Here is a 12,050-nt window from a genome sequence, read left to right on the forward strand (position 1 = left end):
CAGCAAAAGCCCTGGCGGTGCAAATTCCAGGCTTCCAGTCGAGGGCGGGAGAATCTTGTCTTGGGAAGGCGGGTGACCGGGTGGAGGGGCCGTTGAAGGTTGGGGTGGGGAGGGGAAGCAGCAAACTTTCCAGGAGACCCCCTCATCTATCCCTGTCTCTTCTTCCCAGACCCAGAAAGAAAGAGTGGAAAGGACGGAAGGAAAGACACCCTGCTTTAGGAAAAACAGGGGGGCGGGAGGTGGGCCGCGGAGGGGCAGCCGGGCCTCAAAGTGAAGCACCCCGAGAGGCTGCTGTGACAGTAGGAATACACTAGGCTGCCTACTCCCAAGATCCGCTGTCCGAGCGGCCGGGGAGGGTGGGGGTGGGCTCTCCGCCCGGGCTTGGGTCAATGAGGCAGCGCGGGTGGGGGCGGGGAAGCAGCGGGCGCTAAGAGCGGCGCAGGCGCAGAGCGCGCCTCGGTTGTCAAACATGGCTGAAGGGCCGCCGCTGCCGCTACTGCTGCTGCAGGGAAAATGCTGAGCCCTCCCGGGCCCGGTGGGCGGCGGCGGCGAGGGCGGCGACGGGCACCTGCTTCTCGGGCGCGGCGGCGGAGGCCATGGCCAGGCTGGCCGACTACTTCATCGTAGTCGGCTACGACCACGAGAAGCCAGGTAAGGGTGTGGGGCGGGCGCCGCCCCCGGGCCTCCCTGCCCCCGCCCCCCGGCTGCCGTCCAGTGGGCTTCTCTGGGCTGGGCATCGCGGCCGGGAGGCGGGGAGGGCCGGTCCCGGCCCCGGTGGAGCTGGCACTCGGCGTCGGGCCTTCATGGCCCGGCTGAGCCTCGCGGTGGGCGTGAGGGGCCGGCACGAGGGGCGGCGGAGGACGAGGAGGAGGCGGCCTCGTCCTCCGGGCCCCGGGCGGCCCGGCTGAGGCGACTGGGTGCCGTGGCTCTCGCTCTGACGAGGGCCGGGTACCAGGGGCATCGCCCCGGTGCCGACGGGCTTGGGTCAGGGCTTCAGGGCTGGGAGGGCGGGAGCCAACTGTGCTAAGTTCCTCGGGGATAAACTTCTGCCTAGCATCCTGAGTGAGTAACGCATGACGCAGGGGGCTGTCCTCTCCGAAAGGAAGTGCTGAGAGTCCAGTGCTACCTCACCCCTGAGCTGGTGGGGGCCCGTCTAGTCACCGCGCCCGTGGACTCATGGTACCGAGAGAGGGCAAGTGAGCCTTGAACTTATGAACATTTCTAGGAAATGCTCCTTGTTCTTTCAGGACAAATCTGACGGTCATTTCAAAAGGAGTCTGAATACGATCTTTTAAGTAAGGACCGTCAGCACATCGCTGCAGGTGATCCTGTTTCACTTTAATGAGTGTTTTAATTAGTCTTTTCATTCGTCGCAGAATTATCCTCTTAGGTAACAATCTGGCGGATGTATTTTAATGGAGAGATTTCCACAGTTTAAGATAATTCACCGTTTATACACGTTTATTTTTGTATTCCTTTTGTATTACTGTGTAGCTAAGCATAAGGTAACGAATTGGGGAAGCACATCTATTTCAGGGTAACTTCAGGGTAATTTACAAGAAATTTAACGTCTCAGCTAGACAGCCCTTCCTTTTTCAGAGGAGATGCTGAGGTTGTGTTTTGCTGATGGTTACAGCCGTTTGTAGCTTCAGAATACCATTGTTCTTCCCACTCTTGGTGGACTGCCCCTTTCACTATTCCTCTCCTAATAACTTCCTTTAGTGGGGACTTTTTATAGTCTTTAATTATTCTTGACCTGATTGAGATTAGCAAGAGAAGGGTTGGGCTATATTTAAAATATTTTCGGGCTACACAAAGTTTTATTTATTTCCTAGTAATTTTGCATAGTCTGCTCTCTCTTTCTTGCCAAGGTTGACAATATGGAGAAGCAGAGTTTGTATTTAACATTGTTTCATTTTTAGTGACTTTGAGTTTTTTCTCACTTAGAAAAAATGGAAACAATCAAAAACTTGCAGAAAACTTGCAAGTATGGTACAAAGAACCTTTTCCTCCCTGAACCATTAGGAAGTGCTGACATGATGCCTTCCCTATCACCCGAGGTTGTGTATTTTCTACAAACAAGGATATTCCCCTGCATGATCAGAGTGCAATCATCAAAAATCAGGAAATTTACACTGACAAAGTACTTCATGTAGCTCTCAGATTGAAACAGTGTATCTCAGATTGGGACTTGAGCCCACCTGCGAAACTGGAACCCAGTGAAAACCCACCATCTGTTAACTGTGATCACACACACCTGGTTTCAGGACTAATGAAGCTCAGGTTCTTGATGTGTCATCACAGAAAGAATTCAGTGAGAGACAAATTGATAGATAAGTGGGTTTATTTGGAGAGAAACACTCCACAACCAACCCTGAATATTTATTGTAAGGACTGATGCTGAAGCTCCAATACTTTGGTCACCTGATAGAAGAGGCAGTTCATTGGATAAGACCCTGATGCTGGGAAAGATTGAAGGTGAAAGGAGAATGTGGTGGCAGAGGATGAGTTGGTTAGATAGCATCACAGACTCAATTGGACATGAACTTGGGCAAACTCTGGGAGATAGCGGAGGCATTGCTGCAGTCCATTGGGGTAAAAAGAATCAAACCCGACTTAGTGAGTGAACAACATACTCCACAAGCAGAGCGTGGACCATTTCCGAAGAGAACAGCCTTGAATTATGGCTTGGTTAGTTTTTATGGGCTGGATAATTTCATAGGCTAATGAGTAGGAGGATTATTGTTTTGGGGAAGGGGTGGAAATTTCCAGGAATCGGGCCATTGCTCACTTTTTGGTCTTTGGTGGCTGGCTTCAAACCTGTCATGGCGCTGGAAGGTATGTCACTTAGCTTGCTGATGTGTTACAGTGAGCGTTATACTGAAGCTCAAGGTGTAGTGGAAGTCAGCTTGTTCGCCATCTTGGACCTATTTGGTTCTAATCTAATTGTCGTGTCCTCAGGCTGTATCATTCTGTTAAAGTTTATGCCCTGCCCCCGCCCCTCCTGTTTCAGTACTGGTTCAAGTTTTGTTGATTATGCCGTCTCTTTACTGGCAAAAGAATCTGGTTCAGAATCATATATTGCATTTATTTGCCATAGGGCCATCTCATCACAGGTGAGGCAAGCTCTTGGATAGCTAGCTTTGGAGCTCAGCTGAGGAATCATACTGATATTCAGGAGTTTATTGCTTGCATACTTGATGGTGATGAATTTCATTAAGTTCTCATTTACTTTCAGTACATTTTTGGCCGTATGCTTCATGACTTCTTCAATCTGAAATGATTCCCTCATCTTCTCTTGATTTTCGTAATCTTGACCCTAATGAAGATTGTGTGTATGCATGTTCAGTTGTGTCCGACACTTTACTACTCCATGTACAATAGCCCGCCAGGCTCCTCTGTCCATGGAATTTCTCAGTCAAGATTACTGGAGTGGGTTGCCATTTCCTACTCCAGTGGATCATCCCAGCCCAGGGATTGAACCTGCGTCTCTTGGGTCTCCTGCATTGACTGGTGGATTCTTTACCACTTCACATCTTATGGGAAGTCCCTTGTGCAGCTTGTGGAATCTTGGTTCCCCAACCTGTGTCCCCTGTAGTGGATGTATGGAAATCCATTGGACCACCAGAGAATTCCCTAAAGTTAATATTTAATAGTTAATGTTTTTCCTCCAATTAAAATTAAAAAATTAAGAAAAAGAAAAAATATCTAATGTTTTTCGTGAGGATTGCTTTGAAACTATGTGTCTTGGTCCTCGTCAAACAGGTAACGTATTCCTTTATGCATTTATATCTGTATGGATTCATGGTTTTCTTTTTTTTTGGCTGGGTTATATTGTTACTGTTTATTTAGTTCTTCAAATTTTCCTCATTTGGCCAACTAGAGCCCATTCACTCTGGCTTCTGTGTCTTTATGACATGTCCCCACTGTGAGTGTTTTACCTTGAGTGGCTTTTTAAATTTTTTTTATTTTTTTTAACACTTTTTGGCATAAGATGTTTTGGGCTTATGTTGTACTATCCCTGCCTCAGTGCTGAAATCAGCCATTTCTCTAGGGAGACCTGGATTGTTTTAACGATGGGTGACATTTAGAAGCTAAGATCTCAGTGCTGTGTGTTTACTGCTGCTGTATTGTTATACTGCTTTCAGGCTTTCTTAATGGACGGAGCTGGGGAATACATGTATGTGTTCACACAGATGGCTCAGTGGTAAAGAATCTGCCTGCCAATACAAGGAGACATAGGAAGCAAAGGATCAATCCCTGAGTTGGGAAGATCCCATGGAAGAGGAAAATGGCAACCCACTCCAGTATTTTTGCCTGGGGAAATCCCATGGAGAGAGGAGCCTTGTGGGCTACAGTCCATGGGTTGCAAAGAGTCAGACATGAGTGAGCAACGGAGCACGCATGCATGCGCACGTTTATGTCTATATTTATTTATATATATTAAAAAACTCTGAGTTCCTACCAGTAGCACTGATTTCAGTCCAACGCTCCTGGGTCCACTCAAGTTTTTCCCTTTTTCATATTTGTAATATTCTTTTCTGATGGAAATCTGGCTCCCATTAGCCTTATTATATTTACTTGTTCAGTCTCTATGTATTAAACCAGTCTTTCATCTTTGCTACCACCCTCTCCTCTCCTGGATGCCTTCCTGTCTCTGTCGGGCTCAGATTCTTCATTCTCCCAACATCCTGCCCCTGTCAGGACCTAATAGCCCTTACCAGGATGTCTCAGTACAGGGACACCCTGTTCAACTGGCTCTGGCTCTAGCCCCCCATGTTATCTTACCCAGTGTCTGTGGATATACTTCTTACCCTACTTAGGTCTGACACACGACACTGGGCTGCTTCCATCTGAAGGAAGACATCCTCATTCCATACTCCCCAGTGCCCTATTCCAGGTTGCCCCTCTGTTTTGGCACTGTCCTTGCAGTGCTTGGACTCTGACTGAACTCATCTCCTTTGGCCTTTCCTTCCCACATGGAGTACCTTCTTGGTTCACTTGGGCTCTGATACCACCGCCCCCGCCAGGCTATCATGACTGCTCCGTATCCCACAAAAGAGAAAGGGAAGATTATTTTTTTAAGTAACAAAATCCAGAAGCTTTTTAAAATCACAGAATCTCGATAGCAAAGTGTATCTTTCTTTTTAACTTGGGATAATTTTGAAACCCCATGGACTGTAGCCCACCAGGCTCCTCAGTCCATGGGATTCTCCAGGCAAGAATACTGGAGTGGGTTGCCATTCCCTTCTCCAGGGGATCTTTCCATTCCAGGGATCGAACTCACATCTCATGCATCTTCTGCATTGCAGGCAGATTCTTTACCGTTTGAGCCACCAGGGAAGCCCCAATTTTTCTTTAGTCATACTTATTGATGTAAAATTTATATGCAGTAAAATCCACCTTTTAACTGAACAGTTCAGTGAGTTTAGACAGATGTATGCCTAAGTGTAGCCAGGCAAGATATAGCTAGAACACTTCGCTCCAGAAAGCTCCTCTGTGCCCCTTTGTACAGTTAATTCTTTCCCTAGCCTCTGGCAATCACTGATCTTTTTCTGTCCTTGCTTTTTTATCTTTCTTAGAATGTCTTATAAATTAAATTATACAGTTTTTTATGTCTGGCTTTTTTCATTTAGAAAAATATGTTTGAGACTTACCCATCTTATATGTACTGTCAGTTCCTTTTTATTGCTGAATATAACATGATTTGTTATCCATTCAGCAGTTGGTGGACATTTGAGTTTCTGGTTTTGGGCTATTATGAACAAAGTTACGCTGAATATTTGCAAAAAGATCTTTGTTCATTTGATTTCATTTCTCTTGGGTGGATACTTAGGAGAAAAATTGCTGGGTCATATTGTCATGGTATGTGTGCGGGTTGGAAATTTCCAGAGAGAAGGCAGAGTGAAAGGACAGTAAAGTTTATTAGAGCAGGGGAGGGGGAGATAGCTGCCAGTACAGTAGGCCCACTTCCTGCTAGTCAGGGAGAGCAGACCCCAAACAGGGCTCTTTGGTCTGTATAGCTGGAGGACAAGAAGTAAGGTAGGGTCTTTGGAGTCATTTGCAGATCGGATGAACTACATATATACATCCCTCCACCGGGGCTTCCCTGGTGGCTCAGTGGTAAAGAATCCACCTGCCAATGCAGGAGACATGGGTTTGATCCTTGGGTTAGGAAGATCCCCTGGAGAAGGAAATGGCAACCTACGCCAGTATTCTTTTTTATTTTTAATCAACATATTGTTTGTTTGTTTATTTTTGGCCTTGCTGGGTCTTCGTTGCTTTGCGAGGGCTTTCTCTAGTTGTGGGGTAGGGGTGGGTTTACTGTTCGTTGTGGTGCACAGGCTTCCCACTGTTGTAGCCTCTCTTGCTGCTGAGCACAGGCTGAGGGCTTCAGTAGCTGCAGCAGGCAGGCTCAGTAGTTGTGGCCCACGGGCTTAGTTGCTCTGTGGCTTGTGGAATCTTCACAGCCCAGGGATTGAACTCTTGTTCCCTGCATTGACAGGCAGATTCTTATCCACTGCGTTACTGCCATCAGGGAAGTCCCACACCAGTATTCTTGCCTGGGAAATTGCATGGACGGATGAAGCCTGGTGGGCTACAGCCCATGAGGTCGCGAAGAGTCGGACACGACTTAGCTACAACGTATAGGGCAGGAGAAGAGTAAGACAAATACCTTTTCCTTATATGGGATAGGAGTGGGAACAAGCCATACTACTCAGGAGGACTCAGAAATTCTACGATGGTTACAGCATGGTGGTAAGGGCAATAAGAGTCTGGTGGTTTTTGTTCCTGCAATCTAAGATCCTTCTCGCTCATCTTGTTCTTTTGTCCTTGGGCACCACATGTTTGATCAGTGTCTCAATGTTTAACTTGATGTGAAACCACCAAACTGTTTCCAAACTGGCTGTGCCATTTTACATACTTGCCAGCAGTGTATGAGATGTCCAGTTATTTTTTAAAATTTTATTTATATTACTTTTAAAAATTTAACCATTTTAGTGGACATGTAGTGGTATCTTATTGTGGTTTCATTTTGAATTTTCCTAGTGGCTGATGATGTTGAGCACCTTTTCTTGTACCTATTGCACTGGAATATTTTTGTAAAGAGTCTGAGCAAGTTTTCGCTCTTTTTTTTTTTTTTTATTGGATTGTTCGGCTTTTTTTTTTTTTAGTTGAAGTATAGTTGATTTACAGTGTGTGTTAATTTCTGCTGTACAGCAAAGTGATTCAGTTATACATATATATTTTCATTTTTATATTCTTTTCCATTTTGGTTTATCACAGGATATTGAATACAGTTCCCTGTGCTATACAGTAGGACCTTCTTATTTATCCATTCTATATGTAATAGTTTTCATTTGTTTGGTTTCTTAATATTGAGTTTTAAAATTCTAGATATAAGTCTTTATCAGGTGTTTTGCAAATATATTTTTCCAATCTGTGGCTTGCCCTTTCATTTTCTTAGCAATAGCTTTTGAAGAGCAAATGTTTTAATTTGAATGACTTTTTGTTGTTGTTCAGTTGTGGCCGACCCTTTGGGACCCCATGGACTGCAGCATACCAGTCTTCCCTGTCCTTCACTATTTTCTGGAATTTACTCAAACTCTTATCAATTGAGTTGGTGATGCCATCCAACCATATCATTGTGTCATCCCCTTCACCTCCTGCCTTCAGTTTTTCCCAGCATCAGGGTCTTTTCTAAAGAGTAGGCTCTTCACATCAGGTGGCCAAAGTATTAAGAGCTTCAACTACAGCATCAGTCCTTCCAATAAATATTCAGGGTTGATTTCCTTTAGGTTTGATCTCCTTGCAGTCCAAGGGACTCTCGAGTCTTCTCCAGTACCATAGATTTTTTAGGTATTTAAATAGTTTTGTATACTTTTAGTAGTCATTTTTACTGAAACTCTATAAAAACCTACTGGGACAAAATCCACCAAATCTATGTAATTGTTTGAATTGTAAATGAAGAATAAACCTACTTGAGTCTTCAAACCTTTGTTATAAAGCTTTCTTGAGTTAGTATGATTTTATTACGTATATCTCTCTAAAAGCTAATATTACAATATTATGATTCTGAAATATGCTGTGTTTAATTCCAGAATGTTCCTGGAATTATCTGTTCAATATACTAAACTGTATTTGTTCATAAAATGTGTATTTAATTAATAATATTTTTAGTTGATTTTTACAAATTTTTCTGTTTTAAATTTGAATTGAAAACCTTGTTTTTTGAAAAATTACTTTTACAAACTGGAAAAAATAGTTAATATATGCTATTTGAATTATATGCAAAGAAGAGTGCTTCACACATAGTAGATGTTTAATAAAGATGTATTGAGTGAGTATGCAGTTGCTGTACATGTGGACTGTGGCTCAGATCATGAGCTCCTTATTGCCAAATTCAGACTTAAATTGAAAAAAGTAGGGAAAACCACTAGACCATTCAGGTATGACCTAAATCAAATCCCTTACGATTATACAATGTAAGTGAGAAATAGATTCAAAGGATTAGATATGATAGAGTGCCTGAAGAACTAGGGACAGAGGTTCGTGACATTGTACAGGAGACAGGGATCAAGAAAAAAGAAATGCAAAAAAGCAAAATGGCTGTCTGAGGAGGACTTACAAATAGCTGAGAAAAGAAGAGAAGCGGAAAGCAAAGGAGAAAAGGAAAGATACACCCATTTGAATGCAGAGTTCCAAAGAATAGCAAGGAGAGATAAGAAAGCCCTCCTTAGTGATCAGTGAAAAGAAATAGAGGAAAACAATAGAATGGGAAAGACTAGAGATCTCTTCAAGAAAATTAGCTATACCAAAGGAACATTTTATGCAGAGATGGGCACAGTAAAGGACAGAAATGGCATGGAGCTAAACAGAAGCAGAAGATATTAAGAGATGGCAAGAATACACAGAAGAACTGTACAAAAAGATCTCCATGATTCAGATAATCAGAATAGTATGATCACTCACTCAGAGCCAGACATCCTGGAATGCAAAGTCAAGTGGGCCTTAGGAATCATCACTACGAACAAAGCAGTGGAGGTGGTGGAATCCCAGTTGAGCTATTTCAAATCTTGAAAGACAATGCTGTGAAAGTGCTGCACTCATTATGGCAGCAGATTTGGAAAACTCACCAGTGCCCACAGGGCTGGAAAAGGTCAGTTTTCTTTCAATCCCAAAGAATGCTCAAACTACCCGATAATTGCACTCATCTCACACGCTAGTAAAGTAATGCTGAAAATTCTCCAAACCAGACTTCAACAGTACGTGAACCATGAAATTCCAGATGTTCAAGCTGATTTTAGAAAAGGCAGAGGAACCAGAGATCAAATTGCCAACATCCGTTGGATCATCGAAAAAGCAAGAGAGTTCCAGAAAAACATCTACTTTTGATTTATTGACTATGCCAAAGCCTTTGACTGTGTGGACCACAACAAACTGTGAAAAATTCTTCAAGAGATGGGAATACAGACCACCTGACCTGCCTCTTGAGAAATCTGTGTGCAGTTCAGGAAGCAACAGTTAGAACTGGACATGAAACACGAGACTGGTTCCAGATAGGGGAAGGAGTACGTCGAGGCTGTATATTGTCACCCTGCTTATTTAACGAATATGCAGAGTACATCATGAGAAATGCTGGGCTGGATGAAGCACAAGCTGGAATCAAGATTGCTGGGAGAAATATCAGTAAGCTCAGATATGCAGATGACACCACCCTTATGGCAGAAAGTGAAGAAGAACTAAAGAGCCTCTTGATGAAAGTGAAAGAGGAGAGTGAAGAAGTTGGCTTAAAACTCAACATTCAGAAAACTAAGATCATGGCATCTGGTCCTATCACATCATGGCAAATAGATGGGGTAACAGTGGTGGACTTTATATTTTTGGGCTCCAAAATCACTGCAGATGGTGACTGCAGCCATGAAACTAAAAGATGCTTTCTCCTTGGCAGGAAAGTTATGACCAACCTAGACAGCGTGTTAAAAAGCAGAGACATTACTTTGGCAACAAAGGTCCACCTAGTCAAGTCTATGGTTTTTCCAGTAGTCATGTATGGATGTGAGAGTTGGACTGTAAAGGAAGCTGAACGCTGAAAAATTGATGGTTTTGAACTGTGGTGTTGCAGAAGACTCTTGAGAGTCCCTTGGACTGCAAGGAGATCCAAGCAGTTCATCCTAAATGAAATCAGTCCTGAATGTTCATTGGAAGGACTGATGCTAGAGCTGAGACTCTAATACTTTGGCCACCTTATGTGAAGAGCTGACTCATATGAAAAGACTGATGCTGGGGAAGATTGAAGGTGGGAGGAGAAGGGGACGACAGAGGATGAGATGGTTGGATGGCATCACTGATTCAAAGGATGTGAGTTTGAGTAAACTCCAGGAGTTGGTGATGGACAACAAGGCGTGGTGTGCTGTGGTCCATGGGGTCATAAAGAGTTGGACATGACTGAGCAACTGAACATATGGAAAATGCATAAAACTCCAAGGAAGGGTCTCTTGAGGGCTCACTTCCTGGCTCATTGATGGCTGTCTTCTCATGATGTCCTTACATGGAAAGGGGCAAGGGAGCTCTTTGGGGTCTTTTTGATACGGACATTAATCGCTTTAATGAGAACTTTGCCCTCATGCCCTAGTCACCTCCAAGTACCATCACTTTGGTCCCAAGGGCTTCCCTGGTGGCTCAGAGGTTAAAGCATCTGCCTGGAATGAGGGAGACCCAGGTTCGAGCTCTGGGTTGGGAAGATCCCCTGGAGAAGGAAATGGCAACCCACTCCAGTATTCTTGCCTGGAGAATCCCATGGAGGGAGGAGCCTGGTAGGCTATACAGTCCATGGGGTCACAAAGAGTTGGACACAACTGAGCGACTTCACTTTCACTTCCAAATGCTAGCACATTGGGAGATTTAGGTTTCAGCATATGCAATTTCTTTCTTTTCTTTTTTTTTTTTTTTTTGCGGGGGAGGGGTGTACACAGACATTCTATGACAGACTCATAGACTTGATAGTTAGGATAGTGACTTTAGAACATTAGAGTTGAAGGGGCCAAAGCCAGTTTGCTAAATGCACATCCCAGGTCATATGCTGTATAAACTTCATATAGTCCAATTTATTTCTTTTTAGACGATCTGTATGACCTACAACCTGTGGCTTATGGAAAGAGGCAGAGGTGACTAAAATTCCAAACTTGGAGGTCTGGGATGTTTTTTGATACCATGACTTAAGAAGTTTGTAAATGTTTTTCTTTTAAGTTACTTATTTGTGTTTTTGGCTTGGAAGATTATGGGTTTTACTTGACAGTTACCTAGATGGAGTCTTCAGAACATGGACAGGTAGGGGCTGAACACAAAGACTTGAGTCGTTAGTAGATAGATCTGTGTCACTGTGAGTACCAAGGAAAGTCTGTGTAGAGACAGTAGAGGACCAAGGACTGATCTTGGGGGAACACGATTACTAAGATGGAGAATAAAAGGAACCACAGAAGAAGGAGTTGGGGAGTTTGAGAGAGAGATTTAATTTTCCCCAATAGTAGTAGTTCTTGTCAATGGTGATAAAACCCCTGATTTTTGGCTAGTTTTGTAGCCATGCAGGAGAGATTATTTCCAGTTACTAACAGATAGAAACACATGAATGAGTTCTGGCCAGTTGGATGTAATTGGAAATAATGCATGCAGTATCCAGAAAGCATTCTTGAAAGGATGAGGGTATTTTTCTCTTGCTTTTTTCTTTCCTGAGACTGGCTGCTACTGCTGCTACGTCACTTCAGTCGTGTCTGACTCTGTGCGACCCTATAGATGGAAGCCCACCAGGCTCCTCCGTCCCTGGGATTCTCCAGGCAAGAACACTGGAGTGGATCCTGAGACTGGCATGCTGGTATAAAAACTGGAATCATCTTAAACAATGTAGATAAGGGCCCACATCCTGGGGAAATCAGAGCAAAAAGCTGGAAAGAACCTCGGTCCCTAATGACTTATAGTGGGATTATTATAGCTGCCTCTGGAATTTTTTTTTTTTTTAAGACTATAACTTTGTATGTTTTTGTTTGTCTTTT

The 12,050-nt window shown here is 43.7% G+C and overlaps 1 protein-coding gene across 9 annotated transcripts in view; it reads left to right on the forward strand.

Annotated features, from left to right (window-relative positions):
* Window positions 1-458: 458 nt before the first annotated feature.
* The window catches only part of SBF2 (SET binding factor 2), a 499,008-nt gene continuing 487,416 nt past the window's right edge, over window positions 459-12,050 (forward strand). For 8 of the 9 annotated variants that reach the window (XM_042233068.1, XM_015101036.3, XM_015101037.3 and 5 more), the window contains exon 1: window positions 459-651. In XM_042233068.1, coding sequence (XP_042089002.1) covers window positions 597-651 — 55 coding nt within the window. In that variant the 5' untranslated portion in view covers window positions 459-596. Of the gene's footprint in view, window positions 652-1,247; window positions 1,323-12,050 lie in introns of all 9 variants that reach the window. The other variant, XM_060399918.1, reaches the window with a different exon arrangement.

The sequence above is a fragment of the Ovis aries genome, chromosome 15, assembly GCF_016772045.2.
Source record: "Ovis aries strain OAR_USU_Benz2616 breed Rambouillet chromosome 15, ARS-UI_Ramb_v3.0, whole genome shotgun sequence".
In the NCBI taxonomy this organism is placed as follows: domain Eukaryota; kingdom Metazoa; phylum Chordata; class Mammalia; order Artiodactyla; family Bovidae; genus Ovis; species Ovis aries.